This window comes from Mirounga angustirostris, unplaced genomic scaffold, assembly GCF_029215605.1.
Source record: "Mirounga angustirostris isolate CCGP_5_RB_7025 unplaced genomic scaffold, mMirAng1.0.hap1 SCAF_6, whole genome shotgun sequence".
In the NCBI taxonomy this organism is placed as follows: Eukaryota; Metazoa; Chordata; class Mammalia; order Carnivora; family Phocidae; genus Mirounga; species Mirounga angustirostris.
In genome coordinates this window covers 37,249,192-37,270,718 of record NW_026991714.1, presented here as the reverse complement: position 1 = coordinate 37,270,718, position 21,527 = coordinate 37,249,192, and the positions used below count along the sequence as shown (strand labels likewise).

Sequence of the window (21,527 nt, the reverse complement as noted above, 5' to 3'; positions counted from 1 at the left end):
GATACACAGTCACTTCATTAAGGATCTAAATTATATCCCCAACATTCCTCACCTTTGCTGTATTCCATTGGTTAGAAACAAGTTACAGATTTCATCCACACTCAGATTACTGAAGATGTGGACACCGTGGGGTGTGAAGCAGAGGAACAATCTTAGCATTCTGCTTACAGTGGTGGATTGTTAATTGTATTTATTTATTTATTTATTTAAAAAAAAATTTTTTTTAAGATTTTATTTATTTATTTATTGGAGAGCGAGCGAGAGAGAAACAGCATGAGAGAGGAGAGGGTCAAAGGGAGAAGCAGGCTCCCCACTGAGCCGGGAGCCCGATGTGGGACTCGATCCCAGGACCCTGGGATCATGACCTGAGCTGAAGGCAGTCGCTTAACCACCTGAGCCACCCAGGTGCCCTATTTATTTATTTTTTTAAGGATTTTATTTATTAGAGAGAGAGAGCATACCTGAGCTGGGGCGGGGGGGGGGGGGAGACGGAAAGGGACAAGCAGACCCCACTGAGCGCAGAATCTGTCACAGAGCTCAGTCCCAGGACCCTGAGATTGACTGAGCCACCCAGGTGCCCCATTTTATTTATTTTAAAATAGTAAATATGTAGAATATCTCCATATATAGTATAGAGGGTATATTAAAAAAATACAACAGGGGCGCCTGAGTGGCTCAGTCGGTTAAGCGTCTGCCTTCAGCTCAGGTCATGATCCCAGGGCCCTGGGATCGAGCCCCACATCGGGCTCACTGCTCAGTGGAGAGCCTGCTTCTCCCTCTCCCTCCACCTGCCACTCTATCTGTGCTCTCTCTCTCTCTGTCAAATAAATAAATAAAATCTTTAAAAAAAAAAAAAAAAAAAAAAAAAACAAATATCCAGATATACCTAGTATATTTAGGAAATGGGGCATTACCATTGCCTCTAAAATTCATGCATATTCCTCCATGTTTGTATACCATTTCCTACCCCACAAAGATAATCACCATCCTGAATCTTCTGTATACCATTCTCTTGCCTTTCTTTATAATTTTAACATGCATTTTTGAACTCTAAGCAAGGTACTATTTTATGTTGTTTTTGAATTTTATATAAAAAAGAATCATATTTTTCTTCAACTTGCTTTATTTAAATTATGTTCTTAAGATTCATTCATCTTGTTGCATGAAGCTGTAGGTCAGTTTTACTGCTGTATATTCTTCCATCATATGAATATACATCAATTTATTTGCCCATTCTAGTGTTGATGGAAATTTTAATTTTTCCAGTTTTTTGCTGTTAAAAACAGTACTGCTATGAACATTCTTGTACATATCTTTTGATACACATATGTAAAGCTTTTTCTAGGACAGCGATCCTCAATCGGGAATGATTTTGCCCTTCCAGAGGACATTTGGCAATGTCTAGAGACATTTTTCGTTATCATGATTTGTCATGGTGTTACTGGCATTTAGTGGGTACAGGCCAGAGATGCTGCTAAACATCCAGCAATGCACAGGACCACTCCCTTCAACAAATAACTCAGTTCAAACTGTAACTAGTATACTGAGAATGGAAACCCTTCTCTAGGGCAGTAAACCTCAATCAAAGCTACATATCTGTCCCTTGCTCCAATTTGGAAGTGTGTGGGGATGTCTCTCTTTGTCACAGGGTAAGGGGGACTACTACTGGCTTTAACGGTCAGTGGGTAAAGATGCTTAATCTCCTGAAATGCCCAGGACATTCCTGCCTCTGCTAAGAGATACTGCTCTAGGGGCACCTGGGTGGCTCCGTCGTTAAGCGTCTGCCTTCCGCTCAGGTCATGATCCCAGGGTCCTGGGATCGAGCCCCGCATCGGGCTCCCTGCTCAGCGGGAAGCCTGCTTCTCCCTCTCCCACTCCCCCTGCTTGTATTCTCTCTCTCACTACAAGGTTATGTACACCTTCAGTTGACTAGCTAATACCAGGAGGCTTTCTATTATGGTTTACAAATTTATAATCCTCCCAGCAGTGTATGAGTTCCTGTTGCTCTACATTTTTCCCCTCACTTGGCATGTTCTAGACATTCTGATTGACATTACATCTAATAAATAAAATGTTTAATTGAATTAGTAATTTGAGAAATGGTTTCAGGTATACAGCACAATGTGTCTCTCACTGTCTCTCTGTCAAATAAATAAAATCTTTTAAAAAAATAATAAAGAGATACTGCTCTAATATACTACCTGGGAGTGCACCAGAGTTCCCTTTTCTCCACATTCTTGACAACACTTACTTGTTCTTGTCTTTTTTTTTTGTAATTTCTTTCTTTCTTTCTTAGAAAGAGAGAGCACAAGCAGGGGGGGTGGGAGAGTGGAGAAGCAGGCTCCCCGCTGTTGGCCTTTCTAACAGGTGTGAAGTGATATCTTGTGGTTTTGATCTGCATTTCCCAGATGATTAGTGATGTTGAGCATCTTTTCATATATCTGTTGGCTGTCTTTATATCTTCTTTGGAAGAATAATCTAGTCAAATCTGCTAATTTTATAATCAGATTGTTGTTTGTTTTGTTTTGCTGTTGAGTTAATAAGAGTTCTTTATATTTTTTGGATATTAACTCCTTATCAGATATAGGACTTGCAAATATTTTCTCCCATTCAGTAGTTGCTTTTTCATTTTCTTGAAACAATTAATTATTTGTTTCATTTTTGGCCATTTGTGTTTTGTTTTTTTTCTGTTGACTGCCAGTTGAAGTTTTTTCATTTCCCTAGCAGGTTGTTTGTCTTACTGATTTATAAGAGTTCCTTATATGTTCTGGATACTAATTTTTTGTAGGTTATATGAGTTGCAAATATCATCTAATTTTGTAGCTTCCCCCCCCCCATTTTCTGTCTTTTGATGAACAGCCATTCTTAGTAGTCTAAGACTTAGTGGTCTGAGTTATTGGTCTTTCTTCCTTTATGGTTTCTGTTTTTTAAAAAAATTTTCCCCAGTTCATGCTCCCTTCACCCTTTTCCCCAAAAGTAAGCACTATTTCGATTTCTAAAACTATAGGTTAGTCTTGCCTTGTTTTTTATCATTAGTTGGGGAATCATGCAGTATTCTTGTGATTCTAGCTTGTTTTACTCAGCTCTTTGTGTGAGTCATTCATTTTGTCGTTGTTGGCATATTGCAGTAGTTCATTTTCATTGCTCTGTGATATTCTTTTGATGACTGTTAAAGCAATCTGTTTATCCATTTTTATCATTGGGGAACATCTGAGGTTGGGACTATTAAGAGTAACTTGTGGGGGAGCCTGGGTGGCTCAGTCGTTAAGCGTCTGCCTTCGGCTCAGGTCATGATCCCAGGGTCCTGGGATCAAGTCCCGCATAGGGCTCCCTGCTCGGCAGGAAGCCTGCTTCTCCCTGTCCTACTCCCCCTGCTTGTGTTCCCTCTCTCGCTATCTCTCTCTCTCTCAAATAAATAGATAAAATCTTTAAAAAAAATAAAGAGTAATTTGTGAACACTCTTAATGCACATCTTTTGGTATAGGTGTGCATTTCTTCTGGATGGTAGTGCTGTGTCATGAGATAACTTAGGTTCAGCTTTAATAAATACTGCCAAAAGTTGCCTGTGGTGGTTTCCAGCTTATACTCTTACCATTATGAATGCCTTTTGGGGTTCATAGTGCTTCTTTTTTTTTTAATTGTTTAACCAATTTATATTTTATGAATGCTTTATTTTTAAAAAAAATTTTATTTATCTGACAGAGAGAGACAGCGAGAGAGGGAACACAAGTTGGGGGAGTGAGAGAGGGAGAAGCAGGCTCCCCACAGAGCAGGGAGCCCGATGCAGGGCTCGATCCGAGGACCCTGGGATCATGACCAGAGCTGAAGGCAGACGCTTAATGGCTGAGCCACCCAGGTGCCCTCATGGTGCTTCTTGAATCTATGGCTTGATGACTTTGATCAGTTTTGGAATATTTGGTCATTGTCTCTTTAGCTATTGCTTCTGTCCCTTTCTCGCTCATTTGGAACTCCAGATAGAACGATGATAACTCTCTTTACCATGTCTCTTTAGCTCTTACATTCTCTTCTGCCTCTTCGCATCTTTTTATCTCTCTATTCTTAGCTCTAAACGTTTTCTTCTGACCTATCTTCCACTTCAGTAATTCTTTTTTTTTTTTTAAGATTTGTTTATTTATTTTAGAGAGAAAGGGGGTTGGGGCAGAGGGAGAGAGAGAATCTCAAACAAACTCTACACTGAGCGCAGAGCCCAGTGTGGGGCTCAATCTCACGACCCTGAGATCATGACCTGAGCCAACACCGAGAGTCAGACACTTAACCGACTAGCCACCCAGGCACCCCCCACTTCAATAACTTACATTGTGTCTAATCCGCTGTCAAACCCATTCACTAAGTTCTTAATTTCATTTATTGTGGGTTTTTTTTTTTCAGTTCTAGAATTTCCATTTGGTTATTTCATATTTTCCAGTACCCTGCCAGGATTCTCTGTCTTGTCATTTAATTTCTTTTAACATATTAATCATAGTTATTTAAAAAAATTTGCATCTGATGTTCTGTTTTCTGGATCTGTTGTGGTTTGTATCTTTGACTTTTTTCCCCCTCTTGCTTTGGAGGATTTTGTCTTTTTTGTATGCTTTATTTTTTATTTGGTTTTGGAAAATATAGATGAAAAATTACAGTGATTACATCATCCAGAGCCTTATATATCTTTTTTTGCCTTTGGCAGGCAGTTAGGCTAAGATTGCCTTAATCCAACCAAGGACTGAACTGATTAAAAGCTAGGCTTCAGTCCTTGGGAGGGCCAGTATATTTTTGGGCTCTCCTAACCTTTGAGGTTACAGCCAAAAGCCTAAAGTGTTTTCCTCAGCCCCCTCCTAGTCTTAATGAGACTGCTGAAAATTCTGCTCAGACTCTCAGGAGCAGCTTTCAAGTTAGCAAACATCTCAAGGGAGAAAATGTCACCAAATGTCAGTCTTACCTCCTTGCATTTCCCATTTCTCGATGATTTTTGGCTTCGAAATCCTTTTGCCTTGATAAGCTCTTTAGTGCTTTCAAATATATGTTCTTAATATTGTATTCAGTTTTCACAGCTGTTGTTAGTAGGAGGGCTGGTTTAAAACAGTCTAGTCCACGATTGCTTTATGCTTGGCTTATTCTTTCAAAATCTGAGATTATACTAAGTAAAATCAGCCAGTTGCAAGAAGACAAATACTATATGATTCCACTTATATGAGATATCTGAAGAAGTCAAATTTATGAAAACAAAAGTAGAATGATGGTTACCAGGGACTTCAGGTCTGTGGTTTAGGTTTATTCTTGGTTGTATGTTCTTTACCATTGTGTGTGTGTGTGTGTGTGTGTGCGCGCGTGCACACACACACTTTTTTTTAACTGAGCTCATCAGGTAAATTTTTTTTTAGCCATGTTGGTTTCTTTAGGTATCTCCATTTAGAAAATTGGATATGTACTACAAGTCAGAAGTTCAGTGAAGTAGCATTATATGCATATCTAATAAAGATTTAACTTTGGGGCACCTGGGTGGCTCAGTTGGTTAAGCATCCAACTCTTGATTTCAGCTCAGGTCGTGATCTCAAGGTCATGAGCCCCATATCAAGCCCTGCATCAGGCTCTGCACTTGGTGGGTGTCTACTTGAGATTCTCTCCCTCCCTCTCTGTCTGCCCCCCCCCCCCCGCTTGCACACACATGTGTGCTCTCTCTTAAATAATAAATAAATAAATCTTTAGAAAAAAAGATTTAACTTTATATGTTTAGGGGAAAAGAAAGAAAGAAGGAATGAGAAAAAATGGAAGGAAGGATAAAATTAGTCATTTAAATAATGGGAAAGCAAAATAGCAATCCAAATAGTGGGAAGAGTTCTTCTCAATTAGCTGATACCCCAGAGTGAGCATTAGGGAAAGCTCTGAGTTTATTGTTCCTTCACCTGCCTGTGTTGAATTCATTGAAAATAATTCCTCCCTGAGGAAGTTTCAAGGGTAATATTAATTACATACAATTTTTACTTTACCTGCTAACCTTAGATTCCCAACCTGTGTTTAAGCTTTAGCTTCAATACAAAGAAAAGAAAATAATATCCTTTTTATTTCCCATTGGCATTATTCATACTGTTATAATCTAGATTTTATTTCTTTTACATTTTCTTTTACAGATGATATTACCTTTTAAAGTCTTTGGCCTCTAGGACAAATCTATCTTTTCCATGTTCTTTTGAACATGTGTACTATATCTAGCATTGCTTTCCTTCAGCATTAACACAATCCAAGATGCATAGTCACTTTCAGAGTTTCCACCTTCTATCATCAATAAAATAAAAATAAATCCAGAGTTGCAGTATATCTCCCTCATTATAACTACATCTTACTTCTCTTTCAGTTTTGTAATGCATGTTAGGACAAGATGGCCAGGATTTTTGTCTGGTCAGATGGTCTGTACTGTATTTATAGAACAGTATCATATACACCTACTTGTATCCCTGACAAGAGTTACTGACAAGCAGTAAATTAAAAATAGCAGGTAGCAGCTTACGAGGCAGAGGAGGGGGGAATCTACCTTCTTATAAGAGCAAATTAAATCTCTAAGGAATTAAAAGCAATTAAAATGTTCTCTTTAATCTCCTAGTCTGTGCTGTTTCATGATTAGAACAGGCATCCCAAAAGTGTGAAAACCACAGAATTCAATATATTGAGTACAGTTACTACCTCTAGCTTATATAGTTCTCTTTTATATGTAGCTTATATATATCATCAAGGGCCTTGCCATTTGAGAAGGATACAAGAGCAGATGTATGTTCTTTATAAAGGATATAGGGAGTGGCTAATTATTTCATAGAGTAAAATATGAATGCTACCAAATAACAGAACTTAACCATTTGACACTTAAAAGTAGAGAGAAGTACACTAAGGTCAGTATGTGATACTTGGCCAAATGGTACTGTGGTAACTGACTTCTAGAAACCCAAAGTCAAATGCCTTGCTCTCTGGCTACAGTGGAAGTAGTATCTAAGGAACAAAGGGCATCAGCCTGTTTTAAGCTAGTCATGTCAGAGAGGAAAATTATTTTCACTATGCTTCCATTTATTGTTAGTTTAGCAAATTTTTGGTATGCCTTTTGTTGAAAGCACCATGCTAGGTTCTCTGCCAGAGTAGTTGTTGAATAGTTAAAGGTGGTCCTAATTCTCTGCCCACACTGGCTTGACTTAAATTCCTTGTCCCATCTACCTAGCTACTGCTACTCTTTGGTATCCAAGACTCAGCCCTGATGCCTCTCTTCCTCATTGAAACTTATTTGTGTGTTATAACCTGTTCTTCCTTGGTAGCCTCTCCGTGCGGTCTAACGTGTCTGCTCAGAAATTCTTCTTAAAATTAATCTGGGCTCACAGTGGAAAGATACAGCCATGAGGCAACATGCTTTTTTAACAGTGACTGTCGAGCATCATATTTCTCCTGTCCTTATCTTTCTTTCCTCCCCCCTCCCAACTTTAAAAAATCCTGTCAATGATTCCAGTGATGAGAATTTCAGGTTAGAAAGGTAGGAAGGTGATGATGGAGGGGGGTTTTGGAAGAATGATCATGTCCTTGAAGTGTCCCTCAAATGATATCTTACTGGTGATAATCTAGCCAACCCACATGCTGTGGGGTCTTCGTGAATGTAGGGAGTAAGGAACCTGAATGTTGATGGAACATACAGTTTTTCACAGCTGATGCTAGTAAGTTTTTCTTTTTAAAACCACGTTGTTCCTCTTATAACGTAGGTGTTTATCCATCAGTGTTAGAACTACTGTTCTTTTGCACAGACGGTGACAAATACTTTGTGTGGCACCATCTGGCTATTATATTTACTTTTGTCTTATATGTATCTTTTTTTTCCCCCAGGCTGCCAGTACACCACTGAATCCTTTAAGTTTTCAGTGTGAATTTGTAAAACTCAGGATTGACCTTCTACAAGCCTTCTCTCAACTTATCTGTACTTGTAATAGCCTCAAGACAAGCCCCCCACCTGCAATTGCCACAACAATTGCCATGACCTTAGGGAATGACCTTCAGAGGTGTGGTCGCATCTCCAATCAGGTGTGTCTTCACTTGATTTTCAGTGCAGTTTTTATTTACACTTTAGAGGTTTTTGAGGTTAGTTGTGAGATGAAAAATTCTGAAATTTAAAAATCAGCTGTTTGACTAATGGGCATTAACCATCAAATGCTTAACTCATCTGTCTTGCCAAAAATAGGCTGATGTTTTATTAGAATGACAAAGTGACTGATGATGTCTCACTAGATTCTACATATTTATAACTGTATTAATTGTTTTAGTGGAACTTGAAGCTAACAAAGCAATGCTTTTTTGTTTCTGCATGTCATATGTATTATTGTAATTGTGTAAACATTTAGAATTTCATTTACCATCTTTGTTCATTTTATTTAACAAGGTTTATAAGCATGAATGGAATGGAAATGAAAAGGGTTGAACTACTTTTTGGATTTGATTGAGGATAGGTTTTTTTTATGTTTTGGTTTTTGTGGTATATCATTATACAATAATGATAGCATCTTCCTTGTAATTGATCCTTCTCCTTCTTTTTAGATGAAACAGTCCATGGAAGAATTCCGAAGCCTTGCTTCCCGATATGGGGATCTTTATCAGGCATCTTTTGATGCTGATTCCGCAACATTGAGGAATGTGGAACTGTATCCTAAGCTGCTTCAGTATTTCTTGTTCTTTGGAAGTATTCTTTTAAACGTAGAGTAAATGCTTTAGATATGCTTAACTAAAAATATGTATATTTAGATTAGCCTACAAATTTATTATGATTAATAACTTCTCTTTTGAAATCTAGTGTGAGCAATATAATTTTACTTTTTAACTTCAACGAGGCTTAAAAAAAAAAAAGTAGTGACTCAGTGGTGGTCTTTCTCCACCACTAGGAAGAGCATCCAAAATCCAGGTCCCACCAGTGTTGCATACTTTGTGTTCACTTGAGCTACAGTGGAGAAGGCAACACATTTTCCCATCAGAAAACCATTTTCTTCTTGTGTTACCTCTGTCTTCTTCATGGTGTAAACCCTGGTTCCCATCACCTTTATTAGTGATCTGTAGTTTTAGTCATCACTTTGGTTCCCTAAGTTCTCTTTGAGTTCTCCATATTTAATTAGCAGCCTCAAATCCTTTTTGAAAGGAAGGAAGAGATATATTGTTTTTAAGTTGTGGGACCTATAAATCAGTAGTGCTTAGCATTTTGGTTTTCTAAATAAAACCTATGAATGCTATGGACGCTTTCCTCTACAAAATGCATTTATGCACACACCCGGCAGATTTTCATAGTCCCAGGAGGGTTACCAGATCCCTTGAGCCCCAGCTTCAGAACCTCTGGAGTAACTACAGACCATTTTTGGTGTTGCTTTTAACTTTTATCACCGAAACTCCTACATCTAAGCAGAAGAGAACAGTTTCTGTGATTGAATCACAGAGCCTGCTGTTTGGTTCCCCCTTCCCACATTAGGCAGCCTCTGAAGTACTATTCCTGGAGCAGAGTTTAAGAATCACTATTATAAACAACATATATCCCTTAAAAGGGGAAAAAAAAAAATGAAATCTTAAACCACTTGATTTGATAACATATGGTTACCTTAACTAAAAATATAATCCTCATCTTGACTTGATATTCAGGTAATACAAAGTCTACATGGATTTCTCTATTTTCATGTAAAACCTTAACATTAATCCAGACAGCAGCAGAGCTGTTTACTGATATCTCATGCAATAGAAGCCCTGATTTTGGATCCAGAATCAGCAAGGTATTTCTAATAATAGTTTACATTAAGGTACATTTTCCAGTGTCGTCTTACCTAATCATCACAACATGTGTTTTGGAAGAGGTGTTACATGTGTTTTGGAAGAGGTATTATGGAAGAACAAACAGAGAAGAAGGACTTTGTTAGTATTTGCCTGAGTTCACACACCTAGTGACAAAACTTGCTTTTTCTGACTCCATTGTTTATTTACTTCTGCCTTTTTTTTTTTTTTTTAAGACTTATTTATTTTAGAGGGGAGAGGGAGAGAGAGAATCTCAAGCAGACTCCCCACCAAGTGCAGAGCTGAGGCGGGGCTCGATCTCAGGACTCTGAGATCATGACCTGAGCTGAAATCAAGAGTAGGACGCTTGGGCGCCTGGGTGGCTCAGTCGTTAAGCGTCTGCCTTCAGCTCAGGTCATGATCCCAGGGTCCTGGGATCGAGTCCCACATCGGGCTCCCTGCTCGGCGGGAAGCCTGCTTCTCCCTCACCCACTCCCCCTGCTTGTGTCCCTGCTCTCGCTATCTCTCTCTCTGTCAAATAAATAAATAAAATCTTTAAAAAAAAAAAAAAAAGAGTAGGACACTTAACTAACTGAGCCTCCCAGGTGCCCCACTGCCTCCTATTTTTAAAACATTGACTTGGAAAAATAACTAGGAAGAAATTCTTTGAATTTGAATATTTTCTTCTTGTATACTATAACTAAATTTTGGTATGAAAAATTGGTTTAATAATTAAGCTTGAATTTTTTATTTGGTTTCTTAAACAAAAATACATTTGTTTTTGCTTTATTAATATTCTTTTCTCCTCTCCCATTAACTATTCAAAATGTTTTATTAAAGAATGATCCACTGTTTTTTTTCCCGTTACGGTATTCTGTTTTGGAATGTGCATTTTCAACTGTCTGTAATTTCCAATTAATAAGGCCTATGATTCCAAGGTCAGCTTTCTCAAAGAGAGTATTAATCAACAAACAGAGTGAAATTTCTCTACCCTACAGCATTGACTCACCATTTCTTTTCAGGACAATAGCAAGATCCTTGCTTATGTTTTAAAGTTCTGCCTACTTTCAGACTAAGCCACTTGGCTATCTTTGTCGCCACTTATCCAATCCATTTTAATATAATATTCGCTTATTTTTCCTTTTATCCTGTTTTCATCAGTGTTCATTTTCTCTTCAGACTTGCAGGGCTTATTTGAAAAAAAAAATTCCTTTTAAGTTTCAAAATGTTCTTAAACCTCCATGTACTTTATAGAGTCTTTGCCAATTAATTGTTGCTTTGAGGATCACACTGTTTCTTACTGTGCCACACTCATTTTACTTCTTAGCACCCAGATATCATTGTACTGTTGATTGGCATAATAAGTATAAGTGTTTTTCTTGATTGACTTTTTAACAGATTGGGTGCATTGTCAGCAGGGATGGGGTGAAGGGAGTTATCCAGCCAGCTGACACATGCTATTCTCTACTCTCTGTCCTTCCTACCACTTTTTTTCACTCCTCTTCTTCCCCTCTCATCCTCCAAACCTATTCCCCTAGCCTCTGCCCTCCATAGCAGGGAAAAATTGGAAAAGAAAGTTTGCACCTTGAAGGAGGGTTCTTTGGGTTTCATTCTCAATAGTATACAACTGCAAAGAGTGGAGTCCTTCTAAAACTTCTGCTCTTGATTTTATATTCTGCACCTTCCAAATAAAAAAAGACTAGCAGCAAAAAAACCTCAAGAGTGAGGCATAATGTTAATATTTCACTAATCTGTCTATCTTTTTCGTAGCCTAGGAGCTTTTTGGGGAGAAGAGACCTTGTCTTATTATCTCTGGCACCTAACATAGTGCCTGAGCCAGTAACAATAAATATGGATTAGGACAGGGTAAATGTCTCTTAATTATGAATGTGATTGTCTGCCTCATCCCACCTTTTTAGAATTATCAAGAAGAAATATTTTGAGATGGTTGTCCATGGCATTTTTCTACTCTTAGCTTTTTATTTGCTCTGTCATGATTCCTTTGCACTTAATCTTTATTTTACTGCCTAAACCATAAGGGAACAGTTTCCGACGGTAACAGAGTAAGACTGGGCTTTTCCTTTTATTACAAACAGCTAAAACATGTAAGTTCACTGTTTTCACATGCTGGGAAACTCAGGAATGTAATCCCTCAGAGGAGGGACATAAATAAGGTAAACACTACAAGAGTCTTTACTTTCCTCTCCCTGAAGGCACTTTTTAGACTGCCTCTCAGGGAGGAATAACCAAAGCAGAACATGGTGAAGAGATAGGGATCAGAGTTCAGGGAACCAGAAGAAGCTAGAATTTGCAGGACAGAATATAAGAGAGAGGAAGAAGCTTTCCAGGGAAAGAGCTCCAGAAATTTCACAGGCTGTGAATCTTTGGCTGAGTGCTAAGCTACACATACGTAAAGTGAAACTCCACAAGGCCAGGCAAAAAACTACTAGGGAAAGAGTAATTACCAGGAAGCTATAAGCTGAACAATTCCCAGAGCTCACACATGTCTGAGAAATGTTTGCATTCCAACTAGCCAAATGGAGAGACCTTATTGAACACTGAGAGCATTCAGAAGAAACACCAGAAGAGTCAAGAAGACATAATTCTAAATATTTATGTACAAAGTAACAGATCTTCCAAATATATCAAGCAAAAACCGAAGGAAAAAAAAGAACTGAAAGAGAAATAAATCCACAATTACAAAGTTCTCAACAATTCCCTCTGAGTAACTGATGAAACAACTTGTTGGAAAATTTCTTAGGATATAGAAGACTTTAACACCACCACCAGTCATTTTGATCTAATTGACCTGTATGTACCAACAGCAGCATACGTGTTCTTTTCAAGTGCATTTGGAACATTTAATGAGATAAACCATATGCTAGGCTAGAAAGCAAATCTCAAATTTTAAAGCATTGAAATCATATGGAATATGTTATCTGACAAATTAGAATGGACTAACAAAAATGATCTCTAGAAAATCCCCACATATTTAGAAATTAAATAAGACTTCTGAATAACCCAGTTGGTCAAAAAATCAGAAGGGAAATTAGGAAATATGTTAAACAATGAAAATGAGAAAACCACCTATCAAAACTTGTGGGATGCAGCTAAAGCAGAGCTTAGAGGGAAATTGATAGCTTTAGATGTTTTTATGTAATATAAAAAAGTTTAAAATCAGTGATCTAAATTTCTGCCTTATCTGAAGCTAGAAAAAGAAAGCAAATTAACTCAAAATAATTTAAAGGAAAGAAGTAACAAAAATATAAGCACTGATCAGTGAGTTAGAAATAAATAGTTGAGAAAATCAGTGAAACCCAAAGCTGGTTCTTTGAAAAGATCAATAAAACTGTTAATACTAGCTAGTCTGAGCAGTAAAGGAACACGAATTACTAATATCAGAAATCAAGTAAGAGTACCAATCCAAATCCTATAGCTATTAAAAGCCATAATAAGGGAATAACAACAGATCTTCATGAACACAGGTATAAAAATCATTTTAACAAAACATGTAGAAATTGAATCCAGCAATATACAAAAGATAATACATCAAGACCAAGTAGGTTTTATCCCAGGAATACCAGGTTAACAATAGAAGATCAAACAGTGTAATTTGCCATATTGCAGAATAAAGGAGAAAAGCTAAAGTAGAGGACTTAACAAACATTTCAAGTCTTACTATAAAGCTGTAGTGATTAAGACAATGCAGTATTGGCTTGATGGTAGAATGGAGAGCCCAAAATATGGAGAGACCACTCACATATGTGATCATTTGATTTTTGACAAAGGTGCCAAGATAATTCAATAGGGAAAGGATAGTTTTTTCAATGAGTGGCGCTAGGATAGCTAGTTATCTATATAGGGAGGGAAAAAAAAAAAAAAAGAATCTTGACCTTGCTTCACACCATACAGAAAAATTAATTCCGAATATATCACAGACCAAAATGTAAAAGGTAAAACTCCAAACTTTCTAGAAGACTACATTGGAGAAAGTCTTCATGACCTAGAGATCAGCAGAGATTTCTTAGGATACAGATAGCAGTTACCATAAGAGAAGAATTTGCTAAATTGAACTTAAATTTTTAAATTTCTGCTGTATGAAAGATGCCATTAAGAAAATGAAAAGACAGGTCACAGGGAGATTCTATCAGAGGACTTGTATTCAGGATATTAAGAACACACAACTCAAGATAACACAGTTTTTACAAATTGACAGATTTGAAAAGATGTTTCAAAAAAGGAGGTGTGCTAATGTCTAATAAGCAAAAAACACTTAACATCATTAAGCATCAGAGAAATGCAAATTAAAATCGCAATGAGATATCTACTAACACCCACTAAAATGGCTAAAATTAAAAAGACCTTCAATATCCAGGATTAGGATATGAAGGAGCTTGAATTCCTACCATTTGGGGAATACAAAATGATTCAGTTCAGCCACTTTGGGAAACTTGTTGGCAGCAACCATATGACCATTTCTACTCCTACTTACTTACCCATAAGAAATGAAAACATATTTCCACACAGACTTGTATGTAAAATTTCATTGCAGCTTTGTTTGTAATAACAAAAACTGTAAAGATCCAAATGCCACTCAACAGGCGAATGGCTAAACTCATACATCCATACAATGGAGTACTACTCAGCAGTAAAGATGAATGACCTATTGATCTATGCAAAATACATGAATGACTCTCAAAAACATGCTGTGAAGGAAACCAGACACAAAATAGTACATATTTTAGGACTCTGTTTATATGAAATAACAGGAAACATCCTATTTATAGTGATTGAAAGCACACCTGTGGTCGCCTTGGGTCAGAAGTGGGAATTGACTAGAAAGGGGTATTTCGAATAGGTGTATTTCTGTGCTTTTGTAACTTATATCTCAATGAAGTGTATTTTTTAAGTAAATGAATGCTTTTGTAGGTAAAGCAGTGTATCCTGAATTTAGACCCTCTTAGTAGCAGATATAAAAGACTTTAATTTCTTTATGCTTTATTTGTGTGTAGAGTTTTTCTTAGAGTCATACAAATGAGGTTCAGTTCTTGTCTTATTGGAACTTAAGGTACAGTACGGAGCAGGGAATACAGTACAGAGCAGGGAACAAAGCTTTGGAGCCAGGCAGATATGAACATGATGAATCCTTTATCGTTCACTCCTAGCTGTAGAAATATGTGCATGGAATTTCATCTCCCTGAACCGCATATGCATGAACTACAGGTAAATAATGATGCCTGTCTCCTAGAGTGGCTGTAATGGTTAAAGGGAATAACCCATATAAAGTACCTAAGTGAAGTGCCTTAGTGGTGCCTTTTAACACACAGGTGTTAAAAGGGTAATAAGGGAAGAATAAGAACAGTTTTATGCCCAGTGTGGCTAAATTACCTATATTGCATTTTCAAGTAATCCCGTTGAAGTTTAGTTAGAATACAAAAGATTTGCGGTGGCTCAGTCGTTAAGCGTCTGCCTTCGGCTCAGGTCATGATCCCAGGGTCCTGGGATCGAGTCCCACATCGGGCTCCCTCCTCGGCGGGAAGCCTGCTCTCCCTCTCCCACTCCCGCTGCTTGTGTTCCTGCTCTCACTATCTCTGTCTCTGTCAAATAAATAAATAAAATCTTTAAAAAAAAAAAAAGGTTTGCTTTCTTTTCTCACTTAGAGATACTTTCAGAAATACTTTTTGGGTGTGAGGCAGTAGAGGAAGAAAGAGGAAATCTAGGTAAAACTTTCCCAGCATGCTCTGTGTGCTAGCTCTCCCCTGAATTCCCACACCTTCCCTGTCCATGCTTTAGTTTCATGCCATTTCTGCAGCCCTGAATGCCCACCACACTTCCATCTCTCCACATCTTGTCCATCCTGCTTGCCCAGTGGTTTGTTCAGGAACCATCTCTTCTGTGGCATTCCCCACTCCCTCCACATTCTGATCTTTTATTTATATATCTTCACTGGTTATGTGGCACTTAACCTGCTGGCTTTATACTGCTTGGTTACCTTTTCAAATGTCTTGGGTCTCCTTCACCTCATGGCAGAGGCAACAGTTAAACATTTTTCTACTACCTAACAACCAAAGTGATTAGCCTTACATAATTTGAAGTCAGGTCTGGGTTTAAATTTAGGGCTTGTTACTTACTAGTTATGTGACTGAAGGCAAGTCAGTTAACCTCTCTAAGCCTCAGTTGGCTCATCTGTAAAATGGAAATAGCAGTGCCTACTTTGTTATTTTACAAAATAAATGAGAACATGTAGAAAGTGCCTGACACATTTAGACATTAAGATGGTAACTATTTTGGGTGATTAATTGTTGCTGATTTGACCTCAGTTTCCAGGAATCTGGATCTACTGGAGCTGCCCACGCTGACAGTGAATATGAGCGGAGAATGATGTCTGTATACAATCGCGTCTTGGAAGAAGTGGACTCACTCAATCGGAAATATACCCCTGTTTCTTACATGGCAAGTGGCATTTGGTTCATTGAGTTTTTATTACACGGAAGTGGGTTTTTATCCAACTCGGGCACTTCCTAACCTTGTGACTTCAGTAAATTCACCTCTCTGCCAGTTTTCTCCATGCCTGTTTTATAACAGGGTTACTGTCATACCTGCCTTGCAGCATTGCTGTGAGGATGAAATGAGCTAATCCATGGCAGCGCTTGGCACCTCTGTGGCTGCTGCATAATTAATGTGTCGAATCTGCTCCCCCAGAGCGCAAATAAAACTTCTTTTTTTTTTCCTTTTTAATAATTCAACCGAAGTTGCAATAGTTCTCAACCCTGGCTATACATTAGAATCACTTTGGGAGCTTTTTAAAAAATGCATCAATACCCAGGCCGCACTCTAGACCAGTTAACTTGGAATCTCTGCAGTTGAGGGCCAAGCATTAGTCTTTTTCCAGGCTCCCAGGTGATTCTGTCCTGCCACTGGGCTTGAGAACCACTGGCCAATGGAAACAGAAAGAACTGGGCTCATCGTCTACCTGCCAGGGGATGCCACTGACATCCTTAGTGCACTGCTTCCCCTTAGCCTGCTGAATCTCTGCGATCTTTGGGAGTGTTGAGCTCTTGCTCTTTCTTCAGTCTTTTCCCCCACATAACAGACTAACACACACCCAGAGTTTCTCCTTCCTGTCTGGCCATTCCCCAGTGTCTTAGTCAGCTCAGGCTCCTATACCAAAATCCCTCTAGACTGGGTGGCTTAAACAACAGACACTTCTTAATCCTAGTTGTGGGGGTTGGAAAGGCCAGGATTAAGGTGGCAGCCAGTTGGTTCCTGGTGAGGACCTTCTGGCTGGCTTCCAGACGGCCCCCTTCTCATGGTGTTCTCACACCGGGGAGAGAAAGGGAGCTCTGATCACTTTTTTTCTAATAAGGACACTAATCCCATCATAGGGCCCCATCCTCATTTTTTCATCCAAACCTAATAACGTCCCAAAGGCCCCACCTCCAGTTACCAACACACTGGGGCTAGGGCTTCAAAATAGGAGTTTGGAGAATAAAGACATTCAGTCCATAAGACCCCGTCTGTGAACTTACACCTTGGAGAGTTGCCCTTGCCCTGCCCGCCCATTAGATGCTGATATCTATCCCCTGCAGCTCTCTTGTGGCTCCCACTCTTCTCACTGTACTCTCACCTTTTATCAAGTGTTTAAGAAGAAATTGGCAAGATGCGTTGTGGAAGAGTTAGATTAGATTTCAGGACAGGAACTTTCCTGGACATACTGCTTTCCATATATGATTGTCAATATTTATTTGCTGAACTGAATTGATGGGGGGAATGGTTTGACACTGAGATTTGGTTGCTAAGGGACAGTGTAAAGATTATCTTTGAAGGAAATATGCACATCTCTGCAAGACATAGATTAAATTAAATACAAAGGTTAGAAAGTCCCGGATTCAACAAAGAAGAGTGCTGGTGCTCTGCTAGTCCTCCTGCTGGTTCATTAACCATAATATGTGACTTCATGTCTCTAGACTCTTCCTGTGATGGTAATCTGCTACTAACGTACCTGTGGAGGTGTGCCCCAGGCGCCGGTGGCCTCAGAGGCGGTCCACACTGTCCCTGGAGGAAATTGTAAAATCTGCATCCGTTCTTTTAAAACCGAGATTGGTGCCTTTTTGCTGGGGAACAGCCTGAGGTCACTTGGTGTCCACTTTAGTCCATCCTTTAAAGAGGTGTCTCTCCTCAAATACTCTTGGCATCAGACTTCCATTACCAGTAGGACATCCCTGCAAATGCTTCCCAGGTTCCTTGTTGCGGGAAGATAAATAATGTTGTGTTAGCAGTTAAACCTGAAGAAAGAGACCCAACGTGTTGGAATCTATGTTGTGGTTTTCTCAAGTAATAGTCCTGCCATTTGTATTATGGGTCTATTGGGCACGAAATGTTCAACACCCTGAAACCAGTGAGGAGTGGATTCTTCTGGTGTGTAGCCTTAATGCCCAACTGTTTAAAACTGTTTACAACATAGGCAACGAGGTGGCACCCTGCTTGGAATCAGGAGCTTAGAAGGGCAGCCAGCAGAGTAGAGTAGTTTTCACCCTGATGCGCTTTGGGGCCACTGATGGGCAAGTAGACTGAGGAGGGGAGGGTAGACCAACAGGAATAGTTCTGGGTCACCCAAAGTTACAAGTGTTCTGATGGTGCTGTAGCTTTTTTTCTATTAAGTTGGTGAATCGTTGTGAAATAGAACAAATCCTTGAACTAAGAGTCAGGAAACCTAGGTTCTAGTTCTAGCTTGTTTTGTTACCTGTCTGGGTGACCAGCATCATCAGCAAAATTGAGGATTAGCCTGGGTGACCTTTACAATATCTTTGATGGTGTCACAGGTTGTATACTCATCTCCAAACTCATCAAGTTGGATACATTAAATATATACAGCTTTTTGTATGTCAGTCATACCTCAATAAAGTGGTTTTAAATAAATAAATGTTTATAATATCTTAGAACTCTTAAATTCTGGCCTATGACTCCTTTTACTAACCCTCAAAGATTCACTGAAGTGACTCTCATCTGCAGCTATTCTGGGAGTTTCAAAACTCAGTTTAATTTGTGAAATGGATTTTTGAAATAAGGTACTCTTACTAAAATTTCAGAATTCTGTAGAGTTGAACTATATAGTCATTCTTAATCTTAATTCCAGTAAGTTTTCACCATTGCTCACTCTCTAGGGACCCATGGCCACAAGAACAGGGAAGTCACCCTATGGACATGGGATGGAAGAACAAGGCAGTGAGGCTCCCCATGGGATTTGGTGTTAAGCCTTGGACATCAGTATACTGTGCTGGCTTCTTTATCATACATTCTTTTCTTTTTAAATCAAATATGCTTGTATGTTTGTTTTTTGTTCATTTTTTTATTAACATAATATATTTTTTGTTTCAGGGGTACAGGTCTGTGATTCATCAGTCTTACACAATTCACAGCACTCACCATAGCACATACCCTCCCCAGTGTCCATCATCCAGCCACCCCATCCCTTCTACCTGCCTCCCCTCCAGTAACCCTCAGTTTGTTTCCTGAGATTAAGAGTCTCTTAATGGTTTGTCTCCCTCTCTGGTTTCATCTTGTTTCATTTTTCCCTCCCTTCCCCTATGATCCTCTGTCTTATTTCACAAAATCCTCATATCAGTGAGATCATATGATACTTATCTTTCTCTGATTGACTTATTTCACTTAGCATAATACCATCTAATTTCATCAACGTCGTTGCAAATGGCAAGATTTCATTTTTTTGATGGCTGAATAATATTCCATTGTGTGTGTGTGTGTATATATATATATATATATATATACCACATCTTCTTTATCCATTCATCTGTTGATGGACGTCCAAGCTCTTTCAATATAGTTTAGCTATTGTGGACATTGCTGCTATAAAGCACTGGGGTGCATGTGCCCCTTCAGATCACTACATTTGTATCTTTGGGGTAAATACCCAGTAGTAGAGGGTAGCTCTATTTTCTATCTATCATAGGGTAGCTCTATTTTCAACTTTTTGAGGAACCTCCATACTGTTTTCCAGAGTGGCTGCACCAGCTTGCATTCCCACCAACAGTGTAGGAGGGTTCCCCTTTCTCCGCATCCTCGCCAACATTTGTCGTTTCCTGACTTGTTCATTTTAGCCATTCTCACTGGTGTGAGGTGATATCTCATTGAGGTTTTGATTTGTATTTCCCTGGTGCCAAGTGATGTTGAGCATTTTTTCATGTGTCTCTTGGCCATTTGGATATCTTCTTTGCAGAAATGTCTCTTCGTGTCTTCTGCCTATTTCTTGATTGGATTATTTGTTCTTTAGGTGTTGAGTTTGATAAGTTCTTTATAGATTTTGGATACTAGGCCTTTACCTGATACGTCATTTGAAAATACCGTCTCCCATTCTGTCGGTTGTCTTTTGGTTTTTTTGACTGTTTCCTTTGCTGAGCAAAAACTTTTTATCTTGACAAAGTCCGAATAGTTCATTTTTGCCCTTGCTTCCCTTGCCTTTGGCGATGTTTCTAGGAAGAAGTTGCTGCGGCTGAGGTCGAAGAGGTTGCTGCCTGTGTTCTCCTTTAGGATTTTGATGGGCTTCTGTCTCACATTTAGGTCTTTCTTCCATTTTGAGTCTATTTTTGTGTGTGGTGTAAGGAAATGGTCCAGTTTCATTCTTCTGCCTGTGGCTGTCCAATTTTCCCAACACCATTTGTTGAAGAGACTGTCTTTGTTCCATTGGACATTCTTTCCTGCTTTGTCGAAGATTAGTTGACCATAGAGTTGAGGGTCCATTTCTGGGCTCTCTGTTCTGTTCCATTGATCTGTGTGTCTGTTTTTGTGCCAGTACCATACTGTCTTGATGATGACAGCTTTGTAATAGAGCTTGAAGTCCGGAATTGTGATGCCGCCGGCTTTGCTTTTCTTTTTCACATTTCTGTGGCTATTCGGGGTCTTTTCTGGTTCCATACAAATTTTAGGATTATTTGTTCCATTTCTTTGAAAAAAGTTGATGATATTTTGATAGGAATGCATTAAATGTGTAGATTGCTGTAAGTAGAATAGATATTTTCCACAATATTTGTTCTTCCAGTCCATGAGCATAGAACGTTTTTCCATTTCTTTGTGTCTTCCTCAATTTCTTTCATGAGTATTCTATAGTTTTCTGAGTACAGATTCTTTGCCTCTTTGGTTAGATTTATTCCTAGGTATCTTATGGTTTTGGATGCAATTGTAAATGGGATCGACTCCTTAATTTCTCTTTCTTCTGTCTTGTTGTTGGTGTATAGAAATGCAACTGATTTCTGTGCATTGACTTTATATCCTGCCACTATACTGAATTCCTTTCTGAGTTCTAGCAGTTTTGGGGTGGAGTCTTTGGGGTTTTTCACATAAAGTATCATATCATCTGCAAAGAGTGAGAGTTTGATGTCTTCTTTGCCGATTTGGATGCCTTTTATTTCTTTTTGTTGTCTGCTGTGGCTAGGACTTCTAATACTATGTTGAATAGCAGTGGTGATAGTGGACATCCCTGCCGTGTTCCTGACCTTAGTGGGATAGCTCTCAGTTTTTCCCCATTGAGTGTGATATTCGCTGTGGGTTTTTCATAGATGGCTTTTATGATATTGAGTTATGTACCCTCTATCCCTATACTCTGAAGAGTTTTAATCAAGAAAGGATGCTGTACTTTGTCAAATGCTTTTTCTGCATCTATTGAGAGGATCAGATGGTTCTTGTTCTTTCTTTTATTAATGTATTGTATCACAGTGATCGATTTGTGGATGTTGAACCAACCTAGCAGC

General features: G+C 38.7%; 1 protein-coding gene across 4 annotated transcripts in view; it reads left to right on the top strand.

Moving 5' to 3' along the window:
- INTS7 (integrator complex subunit 7) overlaps positions 1–21,527 on the top strand; it is a 114,305-nt gene that overhangs the window by 70,053 nt on the left and 22,725 nt on the right. For all 4 annotated transcript variants that reach the window (XM_064594140.1, XM_045877175.2, XM_064594139.1 and 1 more), the window contains 4 exons: positions 7,849–8,043; positions 8,554–8,657; positions 9,696–9,764; positions 16,083–16,215. In XM_064594140.1, coding sequence (XP_064450210.1) covers positions 7,849–8,043; positions 8,554–8,657; positions 9,696–9,764; positions 16,083–16,215 — 501 coding nt within the window. The remainder of the gene's footprint in view (positions 1–7,848; positions 8,044–8,553; positions 8,658–9,695; positions 9,765–16,082; positions 16,216–21,527) is intronic.